Source organism: Hyperoodon ampullatus, assembly GCF_949752795.1.
Source record: "Hyperoodon ampullatus genome assembly, chromosome: 3".
Taxonomy (NCBI): domain Eukaryota; kingdom Metazoa; phylum Chordata; class Mammalia; order Artiodactyla; family Ziphiidae; genus Hyperoodon; species Hyperoodon ampullatus.
The window spans coordinates 49,090,778-49,109,382 of record NC_136916.1 but is presented as its reverse complement, the minus strand read 5'-3'; the positions used below and the strand labels follow the sequence as shown (position 1 = coordinate 49,109,382).

The window sequence follows — 18,605 nt, the reverse complement described above, 5'->3', positions numbered from 1 at the left end:
ACCTTTTTCATGTTATTACACATTCATGAGCTAGCAGGAAGAAGAAAGTCCTAGGGCATAATCTTTCTCTCGAAAATCTTGCCATAACTTTTTCACAGTAAAACCGTAGTAATTCATGGCACTAAAAATCGGACACGGGCTGGTTATTATCTATGGGGAAAAGAGGTTTGCAGGAGCTATCCAGTGGTAGAAATAAGGTTATAAGGGAATGCTTGATTTATTTAAGCCAATCAATTTTAAGTGCCTCTGAAGCTACTTTCAAGAGCATCTGTTTGCATATAAAAAAACCACTGTGCTTATTGTAAGTAGTTCTAACCTATCCATCAAAGAAAGAATTTATTTGCCTGCATGTTGTCAATAATTTCCCTAAACAAGCTGGCTTTTCCCCTACACTAATGTCATTTCATTGGAATGTTCAGAACCGCCTTGGGACATTACTGTTCTCTGGGAAAAATGTGTGAGCAAATAGGACTGCTCCCAGCTCTGGTCCTTAAGTGACAGATATGCTTGCATGAAACAAGTGGCAGCTCCTGGCTGATGGTAGCTGGGTAGTATTTATGCACTCAAGGTTTTTTTCTCTTTCTTTCTTTACCTTCTCTGGAGGATCCTTCGTTGTCCCGTATCAGTCCTGGCTTCCATCACTGTTGGGGGTGAAGGAGTTGACAGGGGACCATGACAGTCCCTGCTCTCTAGCCCTCACCCGTAGTTACAAATAAAGGAAGTGATTTATATTTCTTTCTTCGTCAGGCTGACTATGAGATGACAACAGAGTAATTAGCGGTCCTGTTGCTTCTGATATGTGTGGGCCTGGCTAATAATGCCTGATGTGGCCCGTGACACCAGCCGGCATGGAGAGGGTCCTGGGCCCAGTGCCGCCTCTCTGCAGTTCTGACTTAGCCTTCTAGGCCTGGTTTGTCTGTGAAGGGCCTCACTGGACTTCTGTGGAAGGTTCTTGTGTGGGAGGTCTGCTCACCCCCAGGCTATTGAGCATTAAATCATGGAGGGCACCAAATACTGATCCATGGATCAGGCCTCCCCGTCACCAGCAAGATGGAAAAAAAAAGAAAAAAAAAAAAAGACCAGAAAATGAGTTCTCATCATGACAAATTTGCTTCGTTTAAATGTCTGCCATTACCCCTATCGTTTTTCAGTGTTAAAATAAATCTCTTCTTTTATGAAGGAATGGTAATAGTAGATAGTAGTTGCCAAAAATGTTCTTTCTTGATAAAATAAAAGATCACAGCAATGTTATTCATCTTACATTTTGTTTGAATTGTTTTTGCTTGTGAAATATTGTTTTAGCCTGATGGGTCTTGAAGGATGAGTAGGAGTTTGGTAGGGAGACTAGGGCTTGGTTTTCCAGGCAAAGGGAAAAGTGACTGCAAAGGCCCAGAAGCACAAAAGGCCATGGCACATTTGTAGAGTGGAGAAAAATCTAGTGTCACAGAAGCCTAGAACTATAAGAAGGGAACAGTGGGAGGAGAAGCTGGAGAGCTCTGGGGACACTACACTGAGAAGGGCCTTGTCTGGGCCTCCTGAGTTTTACCCTGTAGGAATCAGTGGGCCTCAGGGACTTGGCTGATGAGGCGTGTTCCTCTGACTGTGACTCTGGGGCAGCAGTGGGGGGATGAGGTTTGTGTCAGGGCAGCCTGGTAGGAAAGGCCTTCTTGTGTGTCTTCAGCTCTTCCTGGGTATCTAGGGGCATTTCCAAGGTGGCATAGAGCTTGGGGTGAAGTTTTTGATGCAGAGATCCCTCCCTCAATCCAAATGGGCCCCAGAGTAGGACCCACGTGTTTCACAAAAGTGAACACTGAGGTACAAATATGGCTGTTACAGCCAATTTAGGGCTGTCATTCTTTAACTCATGTTGGGCTTTTAAAACTATAGGTTGAAGGAATAAAGACACAGACCTACTTGAGAATGCACTTGAGGATATGGGGAGGGGGAAGGGTAAGCTGTGACAAAGCGAAAGAGAGGCATGGACATAAATACAGTACCAAACGTAAGGTAGATAGATAGTGGGAAGCAGCAGCATAGCACAGGGAGATCAGCTCGGTGCTTTGTGACCGCCTGGAGGTGTGGGATAGGGAGGGTGGGAGGGAGGGAGACGCAAGAGGGAAGGATGTGGGAACAGATGTATATGTATGACTGATTCACTTTGTTATAAAGCAGAAACTAATTTTAAAAAATGTAAAAAAAAAACCTATAGGTTGAAAAATAAACTCTTTCCTGCTACAAAAGTGTACACAAAATCTACTTTTTAGGACCTATTTGGCAGGACTGTGAGAGACCTTTGTTTGAGGAAAGGCAATAGGAAGTGAGGCTGTGATTTGCTCTAACTTCTCTTGGAACAGCAGTCTATGACAGCGGTCATGTTTGAAATAAATAGTGCTATAAGTCCTCCTGTGAACTCTAATACAGCTTGAAGGAAGCTGGGGGTGGGTTAATTTACGAGACTGTTGGAAAAGCAGGTCCTTGCTCCACGCCCCCGTGCAGCTATGAAGATTATAGCTGTTAGTTAGCAGGTGTGGTTACCTGTAATTCTCCCAATCTTGTGCTTTCCGCTCATGTAACTGCCAGCGAATCCTGAGACGTGTGCACCCAGGCTGTACCCAATTAGATGAACATTGCTTGGAGAAAAGTGAACAGACTCCTGGAAGACAGCCGTGAGATGGTTTCAGGAGGGGAGAGAGCTGCCTGGATAAAGCCTTTGTGGGTGCAGCCTGTTCTAGGCTCTCTCTGTTCTTTGTGCCTGGTCACAAGTAAGGTGCTTAACTCCTACTCAGGACCCCAACTGGTTTCTCACCTTGCTGACTCTGTCCTGTTTCCTTTCAGCCTCAGCTACCTGGGACCCTGCCTGGTGATGCTGCCTCCTGTCTGCCCATCTTTACCTGGATGTTAATGCCTTGCGGGAGTGATCTCATTCATGTGTGTGGGAGTTTGATAGCTTTTAGGGTGTGTTTAGATCCCTTAGCACATCCAAAGAGGTGAGCATAAAAGGAACAGTGGATGGAGTAGTGGGGGCAGATGATCCTATAAAACAGGGCTTTATGGGAGGCATTTGATAGACCGCTGGGGGTCTGGTCTCTGTCCCATGCCTTCGCATTCCTGTGAGCTTAGCAGAAGTAGTTCTCCCGTCTGGGTTGCTGTAGGAGACCAGCTTAATTCACTCAGTCTTAGAGGAAGGGAGAGGACGGGAGAGAAGGGAGATCAGGGCAGGTCTCACCTCCAGCCACTGGAGAAGGGCCGCGATCTCCTGGCCGACGAGGCGGGTGTTGCGGACAGCAATGGAGTAGTGGGTGTGGGCCAGGGTGACCCATTCTGCCAGCCCCACGTTGACTGGTCGGGCCAGCTGAGACTTCAGCGCGGCCACCATCTGCCAGATCCAGTTTTCCAGCGAGGCTTCCATCTGAGGGTGGAACCACGGGGTCATCAGCTTCCCAGGGAGGGAGGCGGGAGTGCTGTGCTAGCTCCCTCTATCTACCTGCTCACCTCTTTCCTTCTCCAACTCTGGGCTCATGCTGGGTCCTTCTCTCCAAGAGAAAGGGCTTAACCTGGGGCTTCTCAACCTCAGCACCATTGACATTTGGGGCCAGATATTTCTTGGCTGTGGGAGTTGTCCTGTGCACGGTAGGATGTTTAGCTGCATCCTTGCCTCCATCCAAGAGAGGCCAGCAGCACCCCTCCCCTCCCCCTCCCCAAGCTGTGAAGACCAAAAATGTCTCTGGACTTTCCAAATGTCCCCCGGGGGGCTACCCCCAGCCCTCCCTGTGCTGCTGCACCTCTGGGTCACACCCACTGTGTTCTGCTTGCCTTAGAGGGGGTAGGACTGTGAGCTGGAACATAGTAGGAACCCAATAACAACTGGGTTGATTCACTATGGAGACCTGTTCTGTGTATGTTTCTTGTTTGAGAGCCAATTTGCAGGGCACTCCTGAAGGGTTCACAGAGCAAAGACGTTTGTGTTGTGTCTGGAAGGATAAATAGGAGTTCTCACAGAAGAATCCAGGTGGGCAGGTGAGTGTGGTGGCGGTGGGTGAGGGTATCTAGGGTACTCCAGGCGGAGCATGTGCAGAGGTGCAGAACCACAGAAGGGCAGTGCGGCCTGTCTGGGGAGAGCAGGAAAGTCGGGTGTAATTGAAGACGAGAACACAGAGGTGAAGCTGGACGGCAGTACTGATGGTTTGGCTTGTGAGTCTGGGGTAAGATACATTCATTTAATAAATGTCTTTCTACCCAGTACCTTCTATGTGGATGTAACACCTTGGGTTCAAATCCAGACTCTCCTAGTTACTGGCTGAGTGACCTTGGGCAAGTTATTTAACTTTTCAGTGCCCCAGTTTCCTTGTCTGGAAAATGGGGATCATAATAGTGTCCTCCTTCCAGGATTGCTGTGAAGATGAGATAAGTTAATAGATGTAAAGCGTTTAGCACCTGGAACATAGTGAGGACTCAGTAAATGTTAGTTATGGCAGCTGCTGCTGTTGTCATTATTATTATTATTACCAGCAATAGTAGATATAATCCAGTCTGCACAAGATTTTGAAAACAAAGGACTCATTCTAGTAAAAGGATCCTGGTAAGAGGACCCTGCTATCTTCATGTCTGTAAACAAGATATGAAGTCAGCCATTACTTCAGCTAACAAATATTTTTCGAGCACCTAATATTTAATGGATCCTGTCCGGCGGGAGATGAGGGAAGGGATACTCTAGGCAGAAGTCACAGCCTGAGCCAAGAGGAGAGAAGTCATGTGGAAGGAGCTACAAGCAGAGGTAAGGGGGAGGCAGGGAGAGTGGCAGTGGAGGCAGGGAGAGCCGGCCCTGCTGTTTGTAAGGCTCTCAGCTCAAGTCCCTACCTCAAGTCAGGTACCAAGTCCACAGCTCTATTCTCCCCAAAGCTCTGCTCTGGATGCATTCCCTCCTTCCCAGTTTCTTTTCTCTTTTTCTTTTGTAAGGGAAGGTTCCTTTAGCTAAAGCAGCTGAAGAGATGGAATGTTCTTCCCTTACAATGACTGGCCTTCTAATAATCCATCCTTACCCCCTCCTCTCCCATAAGAAAGCTTTCGATGTCTGATCTTTTTTTTGGCCATGCCATTCAGCTTGTGGGATATTAGTTCCCTGACCAGGGCTTGAACCCGGGCTACCACAGTGAAAGCGCCAAATCCTAACCACTGGACCGCCAGAGAACTCCCTTCATGTCTGATCTTTAGTTTCCTTTAAGATAGGTTTCATCTCAGGGTTCTACCCTCTGTCTCCAATTCCATGCTTTTTTTTTTTTTTTTTTTTAAAGAAATAGGGATGGAGCTCCTAGCTTAGCTAGAGAGAGCTACAGTGAGGAGATTGCAGTGTGAGGCCTGCTGTGTGATGGGGACCCTGCCAAACCCATCCTTGACAAAGGCTTGATGTAATGGAGTCTTTGACAGTATGGGCTTTGGAGCATGAGGGTTCTAGTTTTGGAGTTCTGTCTACTGAGGGCTGTATGACTGTGGTAGCTGCTTGACCTCTCTGAGCTGCAGTTTCCTCATCTGAGAGATGAGACTAACTCAAGTGGCCGTGTAGGGAGGCAGGAGGATTAAATGAGCTGATGTCTAATGTAAATGGCTTAGCTCCTATAGGGCCTCATCTGTGTTAGGTCTCTTCTCTAAGGGCAGGAAAGCCCCTACCACCTTCACTGCCAACCCTGTGCTGTGGTGGAGCACGCCCCACCCTTCCCTAGGGTGGGGCCCCTTTAAATCCTAGGAGGAAGCTGCTGGCAGGCTACAAGAGCCTCTGTGCTTTTCTGGGATGGCAAACCCACCTTGTGGCTACACCCACATGGCGTCATGTGGTTCCCATTACCCCATGAGGCCAGGCATGGGGTCTGTTTTGTTCATGTGGAGGGTATGAGTGAATACATGTTGAAAGAGTGGTGGTGGACCGATGGGCTCATTTTGCTCTCTAAGCTAGGATAGACGGGGGTTGCAGAGTATTTTTCAATTAGATGGTAGGGAAAGGGTTTCAAGTCATGAAATAGACCCCAGATCTCTGGAGGTTTCACAGTGTGAACCAAGCTTCAAATCGTGGGTGGCCTAGAAACTAGTAAGGCAGAATTTCTTCTTGGAAACTTTTGTTTGACTTCAATCATTGCCCACAATATTCTTTTCCCCTTTCTTCCACAGTAATAGAATTTTAGCATCACTAAAAAGCTACAGTTTCTGTAAGAGGCTACATATCCTAAATACCTTTCCCTCTAGGTATGGGCAAATGGATGTAATTGGAAGCATTTCACAGATGCTTCTGGGAAGCTAACCTAAGAAAACACATTTATATACCAAAAGCCATTGAATTGTACACTTTAAATGGATGAATTTTATGGTATAATGCGAATTACACCTCAATATAGTTGTTTTTTAAAAACCCTGCTTTTTTACTTTTTTGTGTTTACATTTTACTACCTTGTGCTACCTGGGATGCAGATGTGATAGCTAGTGCTCTAGCTGCCATCTTGGACCATACTCTAAGGATAGCAGAATATTGAGCAGGGAATGAGCTGGGTCCTTGAGGACTTCAGTGACCAAAGCTGTTTATTCAGTTTTGGATTGCATATACTGGACTGTTGTATGAAATGGAAAAAAAAACTTCTGTTTTATTTGAACTACTGCCAATTTGGATTTCTGTTATTTGCAGCTGAATTTAACCCTTACAAATATAATATTTTATTGGGAGACTATATCTTCTGGCTTCCTACCTCCTCTTGGGAAACATGCAGATTCACCTTCATGAACTGCAATCTCTTATGGGCCCTTATGTGCTGTGTGACCTTTTTGAGCCACATTTTACTATCTGAAATGTGGAGATAATTATACTTTCTCTGCCCTGCTTACTCATGAAATTAAGATAATCAATAAGATAATGTGTGAGGAAGCACTTGGGAAATTAGAATGTACTTTAAAAGTATTATGCATGAAGTTGTTATCACCAGCTCCCTATCTTTTTATTACAATTGAACACACTAGGGAGAGAAACAAAAGAAAATGTAAAAGTAGAGAGAAAAAAGGCATGTCAGCATTTCCTACCAACCACCCGTGGACTATCATCACCAGAGGCAGAGAGGAGTTGAAGCCGCACTGCTGTAACGTGTCTGAGTGATTGAGCCGAATCTGACAGCCCTTATTGGTTTCTTCTTTAAAGAGCAGAAATCTGGTTCTTGTCTCCTGTGATGTTTCCTTTGTTTCAACAGCTCGAGATCTCCTTCCAAATGACTCTGGAAGATAAAATTGGAGACAGTGTTTAACCTGGCACCTGTTCCACCTCTGCCAGCTCTGGGACAACCCAGAAGTTTCTAAAAGCACTAGGCAGCGGGGTTACTGCAAGGTGCTGGAGGTAGGCATGGGCTGTGGCTTTGGGGAACCCCAAAGAGCATTTTATTTCCAGCAGAATGGCCATTTTTTTCCTGGGAGATGATGGAGGGTGACCTAGGAGGACCCCACACAGAGGTGGAGAGGACCAGATCCTCCATCCTGCCATCCCACTGACTATAGGATCAGCCAGTCAGACACTAGAGTAACTCCAGGACAGTGGGAATATGGGAGAGGCAATGGGGACTGAGGTTCAGAGAGGATAAGTAGTTCGCCCAGAATCATGATGCCCATAAGTGGTAGGATTTGGAGCCTGTCTCTCTGACTCCAATTCCCTACATCCCTATGCTAGGCAGACAGCACACAGAGCGTCTTAGTTTGATGACACTATGCATTCTCTCCTGTGGCTCAACCTGTTCTCACACATAGTCTTGCATTGACCAGGTAGGACTGGGGTGGGGAGGATCACAGAGGGGGTGGATTCTGCTTGATGGGGAGTGGCATTCAGGGAGGACTTTTCAGGGAACGTGAGGCTCATGCTGGCCCTGAGGGATGAATGAGGGCTTGTGTGTGTGTGTGAGTGGGTGGGAGGAGTAGGGCTTTCCAAGCTGAGGGCACAGCTGAGTAAGGGCTCAGAGGCGTGGGACCTTGTGGGTGGAAGGAAGCCGAAGGCTGGGAAGCCAGAGTGTGGGGGGCCCCTGGATGCTGAGGAGTCTGGACTTTATGCTCTCGATGATAAGATGCTGCTAAGGAGTTTTCAGCAGAAAAGGATAAATGAATACCCACCCAGAATCTTTCATAGACTGTGTGAGGGTGGGGTAGGGAGAAAAAGATTGTTTTTATGATTACACCTTCTGTTGTTTTCCTGAAAGGCTATCTAGCTTCTCTTTGTGGGGAGCCTCACCCTGACTCTGAGACACTTTGTGGAGGATGGGCAGTCACCCAACTCTTTGAGGCAGTGCAACAGCTGTCAAGACCATGATGTCAGTCAGAGATAAAGCTGGGTGGAGCCTGAGGGAGGTGCCATGTTCCCCAGGTGTGGCATCCCAAGATGGGTGACATCTTTTCTGCTAAGATTAGGAATCAGACCAAGAGCTGGGGGAGGATGCTCTCACAGCCCCTTCCAGCCGAGGGTGGGCTCCCCTGTGGCTGAGGGGCAGACACGAGGCCATACCAGCATTTTTGATCAGTGAACTCAATTCAGCCCAGTTACTAAGAACCCTGATCATTCTTTCTGAGCATAAAGTCATTCAGGCATCTCAGACAATAAGTCTTGGGCTTTTGGTTTCAGGGGACAGCAGGATAGAGAGATGATGAAACTACAAAGTGCAAGGGGAGGTATTAATGAAACCAATTTTCCTACCCAAAGGTTATTAATTTGAAAGGTTATTAATTCCCAGCAGAGGGCAATGATTTTTCACTATGATGACAGAATGAAATGCATCATATTTTATTAAAAGGAGATGAAAATGAGAATCTGAATAACTTCTCTGAGATAAAGAAGAAAATTTCTGCCACCCAGTTTGACTTTCCCAGGCTTAGAGACTATCTGAGCTTGTCCTCATTCCTGAAAGCATAATCCCAGATCGTGCTCCCCATCCCATTGCATGCACTGCCCCCCTGGTCTCTAAGTCAGAAACCCGGGTGTCATCTTACACTGTTTTAGCAGCCATCCAATCAGTCCAAAGCTTCAGGTTCCCACGTATCCCTAGAATCCAATGCCCTAGCTCAGGTGCACACTGTTTCTTGCTTGGTGTATTGCCACAGCTTCCTAACTGGTCTCTCTCTGTTTAATCTCACCACCCTCCCTCACACTGCTGCTCAATCTTTCTAGAACAGAAATGACTATTATACCCGTTAGTATCTTTAAGCTTCTTGGTATTGCAGCCAAGTCCATCACCTGAATGATGATCCCTCATCCCTCCAATCATCCCCTCTCTACACTCTCCTGCTACCCCAGACTGCCACTAGTTTCCCCCATTGCCATCTCACATCCCTTCATCTTTGCACTCTCGCTTCCCTCTCTGCTGGTCCCCTCTGGTCCATTTGTTAAAATGGAACTCAGACATCACCCCCTCCAGGAAGCTGTCTCCTCTAGCCAGAGGTAATTACTTCCTCTTGCTGCCAGCACCGTATTGGTCCCCTGATCCTAAGGTAATTTATTTGTTTGGATGTGTGGTGTTTCCTCCACCAGGTTGTGAACTCACGGAGGACAGAGCTGAGGATGCTTAATAAGTGATTAGTGCGCGATGTGGTATTCTGTGGGGTCCAGGTCTCAGATCAAAGGCTATCATTCGGTTTGTCAGCGCTTTATGAACTGGAGCTCAAGGTAACTAATTTTCTTTTATTCAGTGACTGAATAGCTATATCTTCCTTCATTTCAGGATAGCTGACTTGAATGCTAAAAAGATTATATGAAAATAAAATGGGGATAGATATAATACCCATCTTGTGAAGTCATTACAAGGATTAAATAAGATGATATTTGTAAAGAGCACGGAACAATGCCTGGCATATAATTAGACCCACATAAATGTGTGTTATTAAAATAAGTACATATTGGAGCATCCAGCATCTCGCATTTTTGATCTGTGAAATTCTTTCTTTCTGTGAAAATGTATCCCCCTTACCCTGGATTTAGCTGGGAGAATCAGCTCTGGCCCCAGTACCTGGGGCCTCAGATCTGTTCAGGAGAGTCCTAGGGAGAAGAGAGTTGTCAGATGGAAAGGCTCACAAACACCTGGACTGACCTGAGCTCTTCCTTTTCTTCCTCGGAGCTTGGCTTTCTTTTAGCATGTGTGTGAGTGAGGAGGTTGTATATATATTAATTCATTCATTTATTTCCTCAACAAATACTTATTAAGCATATATTATTATATTATGCCCTGAGCCCTGACTAGGTACCAGTTGGAGGCAAATAGGGCCTGACATCTGTGTATCAGGAGTCCCCAGTCCAGTGGGAAAGAAAGCATGAAAATCAGCCATCACATGAGGTTGCTGTGAATACTGCTGTGGAGTGACATCCTGAGTAGGGGCTTTAGGGAAGATGCCAAGAGAAGATAAGGCATCAGTTGAGTCTGGAAGGATGAAAGATTCTTTAGGTGCTCACATCTAGGAGAAATTTTTGAAGAAAGTGGGGCTCTGGTGCCTAAAAATATAAGATTTAGTGGAGGACCTGAGCACTGAAGGGCTGCTGTGGGGAAGAGGGCCTAGGATTCTTTTGCGCAACTCCAGGAGATAGCAACGGAGTCAAAAGGTGGGCATGACATGGAAGGAAAATTTTGACTTTAAGTGGTTCTTGAAAATTCATAGTTGAAGAAATTGGGGCAAAGAGAAAATAAAGGTGGCAAAACAACAAAGACAGAAATGTTAATAGATTAGCAACCTAAACTGCACAATCTGTGATCATATAAGGTTGCAGAAGATGGGCCACAGATTTTGTTTTGAGCTTCCTATTGGCCAAATCAAAGAGGGAAACAGGAGCAGTTATAGAATTCATACTGTCCAGTTGCTCATACTTTTCTGGTCCTGAAGCCTGAGATGGTTTTCCTGTGGGTTATTGTAAAAAGAGACCATTGCATGAGGCAGCAGCCATTGTCTTGAATACTATTCCTATGAAATATACAGTAGCAAGTTTTATGTGGTTGACTCTGAGAGTGCAATGCAGTCCTCAATGGAAGCAGCATCCATAGCACCAAACAGCGTTTAAGTCACAGAGAGTCTCTGTAAGACTCTTCGCTATAATCCGGCAGCAGTCCTATGACTGAAGGAGGCAAGGGCTACTTCAGGTCACATTTTGGGTGGAAGGAGTAGTCCCCAAGTGTCTGAGTCTCCATGGGAGCAGAGTTTGATTGACCCCTTCACAGAACACATAGAATACTGGAGCATCCTCAGGTAAGCCACAGCTTCAAGGATGCACTACTGTGACTCACACTCAAAAGTATACCAAAATCTCTTTCCTAGGCTTTAGCCCTGCCCATAACAGGCTCTTGACAGGGCTTCTCTACCTGGGGATGCTTCTGACGCTGCAAACCCAGTGAGGTCAAAGTGAATTTATTTTCTTTTCTCCCAACCTTCTTCTTCCTTTCTTTCTACATTCCCTATTGTGGTTTGTGACACCGTCATTTGTCCATGCTGTTGCTCAAGCTAGAAAGCTTAAGAGCTGTCCTGGAATACCCTCTCTGTCCCCTTGGTAACCCACTAGGGTCACCAAATTCTGAGGACACAGTCTCAGGGTTATCTTCTCTGCCCCCTGCCACTGACTTAGTCTGGGAACACACAGTTGTTTTTGTATTAGTTGTGATATGGTAATAGACTCTTAACTTTTTTGTTTTGTCTATATGTAGAATTAATACATGTTCATTGTAGATATACAATCTGAAAAATGCTGAAATGAATAAGGAATCTCACTACTCAGAAAAACACACAAGTAATATTTGGAGTATTTCCTTCCAATCTATTCTTATGGAGATAGTTGTTTCATAGATGTTTGTTTGGGGTGTCTATAATTGAGATCATATTATGTGAATGGTTTTTTTTGGTTTTTTTTTTTTTGCGGTACGCGGGCCTCTCACTGCCGCGGCCTCTCCCACTGCGGAACACAGACTCCGGATGCGCAGGCTCAGCAGCCATGGCTCACGGGCCCAGCCGCTCCACGGCACGTGGGATCCTCCCAGACCGGGGCACGAACCCGTGTCTCCTGTGTCAGCAGGCGGACTCTCAACCACTGCACCACCAGGGAAGCCCTATGTGAATGGTTTTATATCCCTCTTTACCTGTCATGATAATTTTCTTACAGCATTAGAAATTCTTTAAAAACATGCTTTTGAAAAGTGGAATAGGGCTTCCCTGGTGGTGAAAAGGTTGAGAATCCGCCTGCCAATGCAGGCGACATGGGTTCGAGCCCTGGTCCAGGAAGATCCCACATGCCACGGAGCAACTAAGCCCATGCGCCACAACTACTGAGCCTGCATGCCACAACTACTGAAGCCTGCGTGCCTAGAGCTGGTGCTCTGCAACAAGAGAAGCCACTGCAATGAGAAGCCCATGCACCGCAACAAAGAGTAGCCCCCACTCGCCACAACTAGAGAAAAGCCCGCAGCAACGAAGACCTAATGCAGCCAAAAATAAATAAATAAATAAATAAATAAATAAATGTATTTTAAAAAAAGGAAAAGTGACATAGTTTGTTTCATTATTGTTGGACATTTAGGTTGTTTCCTGTTTTCTTTTTTTTTTCCTATTACTAGCAATGCTCTGATGACCATCTTTATAAATAAATCTTTGTCTGAATCTATGAGTGTTTTTTTAGTAAAGATTCCCCAAAGTAGGATCATTCGCTTCTTAGGGGTGATCTTATTTATATCTCTTTATATATGCATATATATCCAAATTGATATTCAGCACTTTTAAAGCTAATATTTATTGAGGGCTTTCTCTGTGCCAGGCACTTTTCTAGCAGTCTTATTTGTATGAACTTATTTAAACCTCACAACTCGTGAGTAAGCGGTTAGTAAATCCAATGATTTCATTATGAGTGAGGAAATTTGTCCTAATTGTATTGGATAGGAGCTTTTCCTTCTTCAGGCATGTCTTCTGAAATCGTCATTTTTCTCATGTCTTTAGAAGAGCTAAAGACACACCAATGATAAGAATCTGGAGATAAGGCTGTGATTTCGAGAGGGAGAATATCAACTAAGGTAGGCAGTCAAAGCCTTCAGAGGGAGTCAGCCTCTATAACCTGGAAAGCAAGCTGATGCGCTGGAGAGGCTTGGGGTTGCCCTCTGCATGACAGCAACTTCCTGGGACAGCAAAACTTCCTCAGAATTAGTCAGAAGGAAAAGCTGGGTGCAGCCATTACATTTCTAATATTAGATTCCTTGCAGCAAGTGATTTCTCTATTCCTAAGTCAGCCACCAGGTTTGAGGGTTCCTAAAATTTCATACAAGAATAAATTATTTCATTTTCTTTTGGGTAAGGACATCATTAGGTGGATGACTGCAGACGACTGAGCTGGCTTAGGGGAGAACCAAGGATTCTGCAGTAAAAGGTCCCGATAGGAGTCAGGACCTGTCTTCTGCCTGTGATGCCTGGGCTGGGTGCTTTTGCTCAGTTCCATGTTTGTCAAGCACCACCCATGTATTAGCTTGTGCTGAGGACACAAGTGCATGACAGGAGCCACAGGTATTAATATGCCTCCTGCCACAGAGCTGTTTGTGAAATTTCTTCACATTCTTATTTTTTTCTTTAAAGATTTATTATTTATTTATTATTATTTTTAAAATTTATTTTTGGCTGCATTGGGTCTTAGTTGCAGCACACGGGATCTTCGTTGAGGCACGCAGGATCTTTTGTTGCTGTGCACTGGCTTCTCTCTAGGTGTGGCGTGCAGGTTCTCTCTTCTCTAGTTGTGGCGTGTGGGTTCCAGAGCACATGGGCTCTAGTTGAAGTGCTTGAGCTCAGTAGTTGTGGCACGTGGGCTTAACTCCCCCACAGCATGTGGGATCTTAGTTCCCTGACCAGGGATTGAACCCGTGTCCCCTGCATCGCAAGGCGGATTCTTTGCCACTGGACCACCAGGGAAGTCCCACATTCTTATTTAAATTGCTAACTCTGTGTGTGTGTGTGTGTGTGTGTGTGTGTGTGTGTGTGTGTGTGTGATTTCACTTTGTTAACACACTGAAAATATTCCCAGACCCAGGACTAGTGGGAGGGGTCCTCTGGAAGACCATAACTTCACAATTACCCTGAACATCCTCTGGGCCATGTCCTCTGCTTAGAATGGAACAAACCTATGAGATAAATGTAGCCAGAGCTCTGTCCCTGGCTGCCATAGTCAGGCCTATGATTTGTACATGGGCAACACGGACTTCAGAATTTCTAGAACTACAGCAGGATGGAAAAACTTGAATAAGAATTTAGTCCCTACTGGGTCTTCACAGATTTAGCTCTTAGCTGTTGCTGATTTTTGGTGATAAGCAGATTCTACCAAAGGCCAGGTGAGCATTGCTTCTTCCACTCCTGCCATCTTGAATTTTGCCCTGACCTGAACATCTCACCCTCCCATTTACTTATTATCTTCAAAATATTTCTATGTCTGGATTTCTCAGTTTGGACAATATAGTTACTAATCTTTGTGACATTCCCCAGCTCTTGTGACACCCCAGCATCACTGCACTGTAATATTGAACCCAAATGACCCAAGGCATAAACTGCTCCTATGAGGTGATTTATATGGCTGTAGTAATTTTTCAGGTCATTAGAATATTATTTTATTTTATTTTTTTAAATTTATTTTTTATTGAAATATAGTTGAATTACAATGTGTTAATTACTGCTGTACAACAAAATGACTCAGTTATACATATATATACATTCTTTTTCATACTCTTTTCCATTATGGTTTATCACAGGATATTGAATATAGTTCCCTGTAGAATATTGTTTTGAACTCAGCAGAAATTCCTAAGTTTGCCTTGAATGAATTTATTTTATAGCTGTTCTTTAAAAAACTTTGGGGTCTAGAATTGCTGAAGTAATTTATTACCTTTAGGAGGTTGCCATCTTCCCATTCTCTTTTGCATTCCTGTTTCATCTGTTCTTTTTATTTGTTTATTTTTGCTTTCTTCTTTTCACCATTTTGTTGTCATATAAGGTGATGAGATAAGAGATGGAAGGAAAGCCGTTTTCAGAAATCTGATTTATTCTGTTTTCTTTGTCTCTTTTGGCCTGATTTTGCTGGCCATCCTGTAGCCTTAGACTACAGCTTCTCCTTTTGTGGATTCCAGTAAAGAAAGTAAATAGAGGCTGTGTTTTCTTGCTGGAAAGTTTTTTTTTTTCCTCCAAAATTTCTTCTTAGGCTGTACTCCCCTGGCTAAGTTAGAATTTTTTTTTTCTTTCAAGAAATCTGATTATGAAAAAGTATGCCATTCAGAAGAGCTTTCCATTTGTACTGGAATCCTCTGGGGATATGGGGGCTTACTTCCCTAAAGTGGTTCCAAGGTCTTGGGCATATTCCACTCTGGATCAGTTCAAGGTAGGGTAACAAATTGTCCTGTCAAACCAGGATGAGTTGGCCACCTTAATTTGTTTAAGGGCAATTGAGTGAATAAATGAAAAGAGAAAAGATGATAAAAATGCAGAGGTACAATGTTCCTTCCTGCCTAGTCTTTGTGTGGTCCCCTGCCCTGACATGCTCTGCTGTCTTCCCCATTTGCTTAGCTAACATCACTCTTTCTCCAAATGTAAACTTAATCTTCATTTCCTCAGGGGAAATGTCCTGACTTGGTCACATCTCCCTATTATTTGTTCTTTTAGGTGTTTTCGTAGTTGTAGTTTTCTATTTGAATAGTCATTACATAAATGTCTATCTCCCCAGTTTGGTGGTAAGCTCCATGAAAGCAGGATCTAGGTCCGGTTTTGCTCACACTGAAACTTTTGTCAGTAGAGCAAGGATTGTCAAATGTAGTGGTTAGGCCCCCAGACTAGGAGCCATGTGGCTTGGGTTTGAGGTCCATTTCCAATACTTACTACTTTTGTGACCTTGGGCAAATTACTTAATGAGATACCACCTCTCCTCTCCCCCTCTAAAATGGTTAAAATTAAAAAGACTGACAACACCTAGTGCTGGTGAGGATGTGGAGCAACAAGAATGATTCATTTATTTCTGATGGGATTGCAAAATACTGTAGCCACTTTGGAAAACCACTTGGCAGTTCCTTATACAGATAAATACACATGTACCATAAGACTCAGCAATTCCAAACCTAGGAGTTTACCCAATAGAAATTAAAACAAATGTCTATGCAAAGATGCAAATGTTCACAGAAGATTTATTCATAATAGCCACAAACTAGCAACAACCCATACCTATCAACTAATAAATGGATAAACTAATTGTGATATATCCATGGAATGTACTTAGCAATACTACTTAGGAATACTATACAATAATACTCAGGAATACTACTTAGCAGCAAAAAGGAACACATTTCTGATACATACAGCAGTGTAGATGAATCTCAAATGCATTACACTAAGTGAAAGAGGCCCAGCTTAAAAGCTTGCATACTGTGTGATTCTATTTATATGACATTCTGGAAAAGGCAAAACTATAGTGACAGAGAGCAGATCAGTGGTTTCCTGGGGCCTGGGGATGGAAAAGGCAAAGGGAAATTTTTGGAGGGGTTGAAGTATTTTATATCTTGATGGTGGTAGTGGTTCCCTAGGTGTACATTTAAAAAATTGTTCAGAAAATGAGCTACAGCCAGGCAATACTGTTGTTTCTCCACATGACCCAGGGTCTGGGCCTGGGCACTGCAGGCTGCATGGCAGTCGTTCTGCATCAGTTGCTTATGCAGGGCTGGGCTGGCCTGAGAGGACAAGATGTTTCTGAGTCCTCTGGGGTTGAGGTCAGTTGGCAGGGAGAGCTCCAGCTCTGACTTTGAACCAAATTATTGGATCAGTCTGGGATGAGCCCAGCCCTCCAGGACCTCAGGGAGACCTGGCATACCTGCAAGGCCCTTCCAGGTTCCTTTGGGGCAGGGATGACTAGAGGCACCTAGGGGGTCCATACTTGGGAACCCAAATCATCTGGTCAGAGAGGGTTAGAGAGGAAAGGGACTGGGAGACCACGTGATACAGCATTTACTGCCTGCTTTTAATTCTCTTTCTGTGCATCTCAAGCAACCTCAGTTATTGAGGAGTTTCTCATTTTCCTTTTCTTATTTAGTAAGGATATAGATAACACCATCAATCTACTATTCCAGTCCTCTGGAGAGAATCAGTGTTACCACACCAAATAAGTAGAATTACAGTGAAAAGCAAAGAAATGACATTGTGTGGTACAATCTCCCTTTGTAATTTGTTTGAAAATAGCTTGGTGAAGCCGTTCTCCCACCCCCAACCATTATTCCATAAGCACCAGGGACCTTATTGGTAATAATGATCTAGTCCAACTTCCTTATTTTACAGATGAAACTGGGACCCAGAGAGGCCAACAGACCTGTCCCAAACCATGCATCTAGTTAATGGCAGAATCAAAAGCACTCAGCTCTCCTAACATCCAAGCCAGCATCTTCCTACTCTGCTGGAGGACAGGAGTCCCAACCCACGTTCCTGCCATGTTTTGGGACTCTGTTCCTGTCATGTTTTGGGACTCTGTTCCTGTCACTGAGGTAAAGCTCAGAGGACTCACATTCTGTGTCTTATAAAGGCTGATCCCATCAAGTAAGGCCCCTGGTTGTCACATAGGAAACGCATCTTGAGTCTCAGAAGACAGCTGCTGGGACATCCTCTTGTCGATGGGAAATGCCCCCAAACAACAGAGGTGACCAGAGTAATAAAACCACAAGTCCCACAACCCCTCCAACACCTGTCAGAATTGTCAGCCTCATCTTCAGACCAGAGGTTTTTCCTTCCCTCACCAGAGGTAACTCCAGGAGAATTCTTACACAGCTAAGAGGGCTGTGATGCTGGCATCTGACCAGAGTCAGGCCAGGGGAAGCTAGCTGCCCAGGAGCTGGACAATCACAGGTTCTTCAACAGCTCTTGGAATGGTGGATCTTGGCATAAAGTCTTGGTTTGAGAGTTGCCAAGAGTTATTTTGATAGAAAAATTAACTCAACAGCATTCTTGTTTCAAAATTTTATTTGAATGTTGACGACTGTCCAGCTCCTGACTTTAAGTTTCATTTTCCCTTATCCCTCACTGCCCTGTCTCTGACATGACCTATACAGTTGCCAAGTGAGGCTTCCAAGGAACAGAAGGAGGGGCGGGGGCAAAGGACCTTCACTCTAATTATGAGGTTAGGGCATTGTCAGATGGTATCACAGTCAAGGGCTCTAGGAACACTGTCCTACTACAGCCCAGAGCTACCACCTCGTGGAGACAAGCACACTGGGAGAAACAGTTGCTTTATTATTGGCAGTACTTGTGCCTGTAAGAGAAAAATGGGGCCCACTCCCTCATCCACAATCAGCTGCCAGAAGATGAATTGGGTACCTTATACCTAGGTGAGGAAAGGAGAGAGGTTGCTGACTGCTTTCTAATCTGGCCTCATGGATGGAAGAGACCCAAGATGAGACCACATCCTGTACGTGGCTTGTTACTACACAGGGAGACATAGTGCTGTGGAGAGTTTAGCAGCCTATGCTCTGGACTCAGATTACCTAGACTGAATCCCAGCTCTGCTACTTACTAGCTGTGTAGCCTTGGGTTAGTTACTTAACCTCTCTGTACCTCACTTATAAAATGGGACTAGCAGTAGT

At 44.7% G+C, this 18,605-nt stretch overlaps 1 protein-coding gene across 2 annotated transcripts in view; it reads right to left on the bottom strand.

The window, feature by feature from the left end:
- Window positions 1-18,605, bottom strand: part of LIPC (lipase C, hepatic type) — a gene marked incomplete at both ends in the record, with an annotated part of 174,462 nt that overhangs the window by 20,975 nt on the left and 134,882 nt on the right. For both annotated transcript variants that reach the window (XM_079701022.1, XM_079701023.1), the window contains 3 exons: window positions 2,536-2,653; window positions 3,227-3,409; window positions 7,057-7,244. In XM_079701022.1, the coding sequence (XP_079557148.1) occupies window positions 2,536-2,653; window positions 3,227-3,409; window positions 7,057-7,244 (489 nt within the window). The remainder of the gene's footprint in view (window positions 1-2,535; window positions 2,654-3,226; window positions 3,410-7,056; window positions 7,245-18,605) is intronic.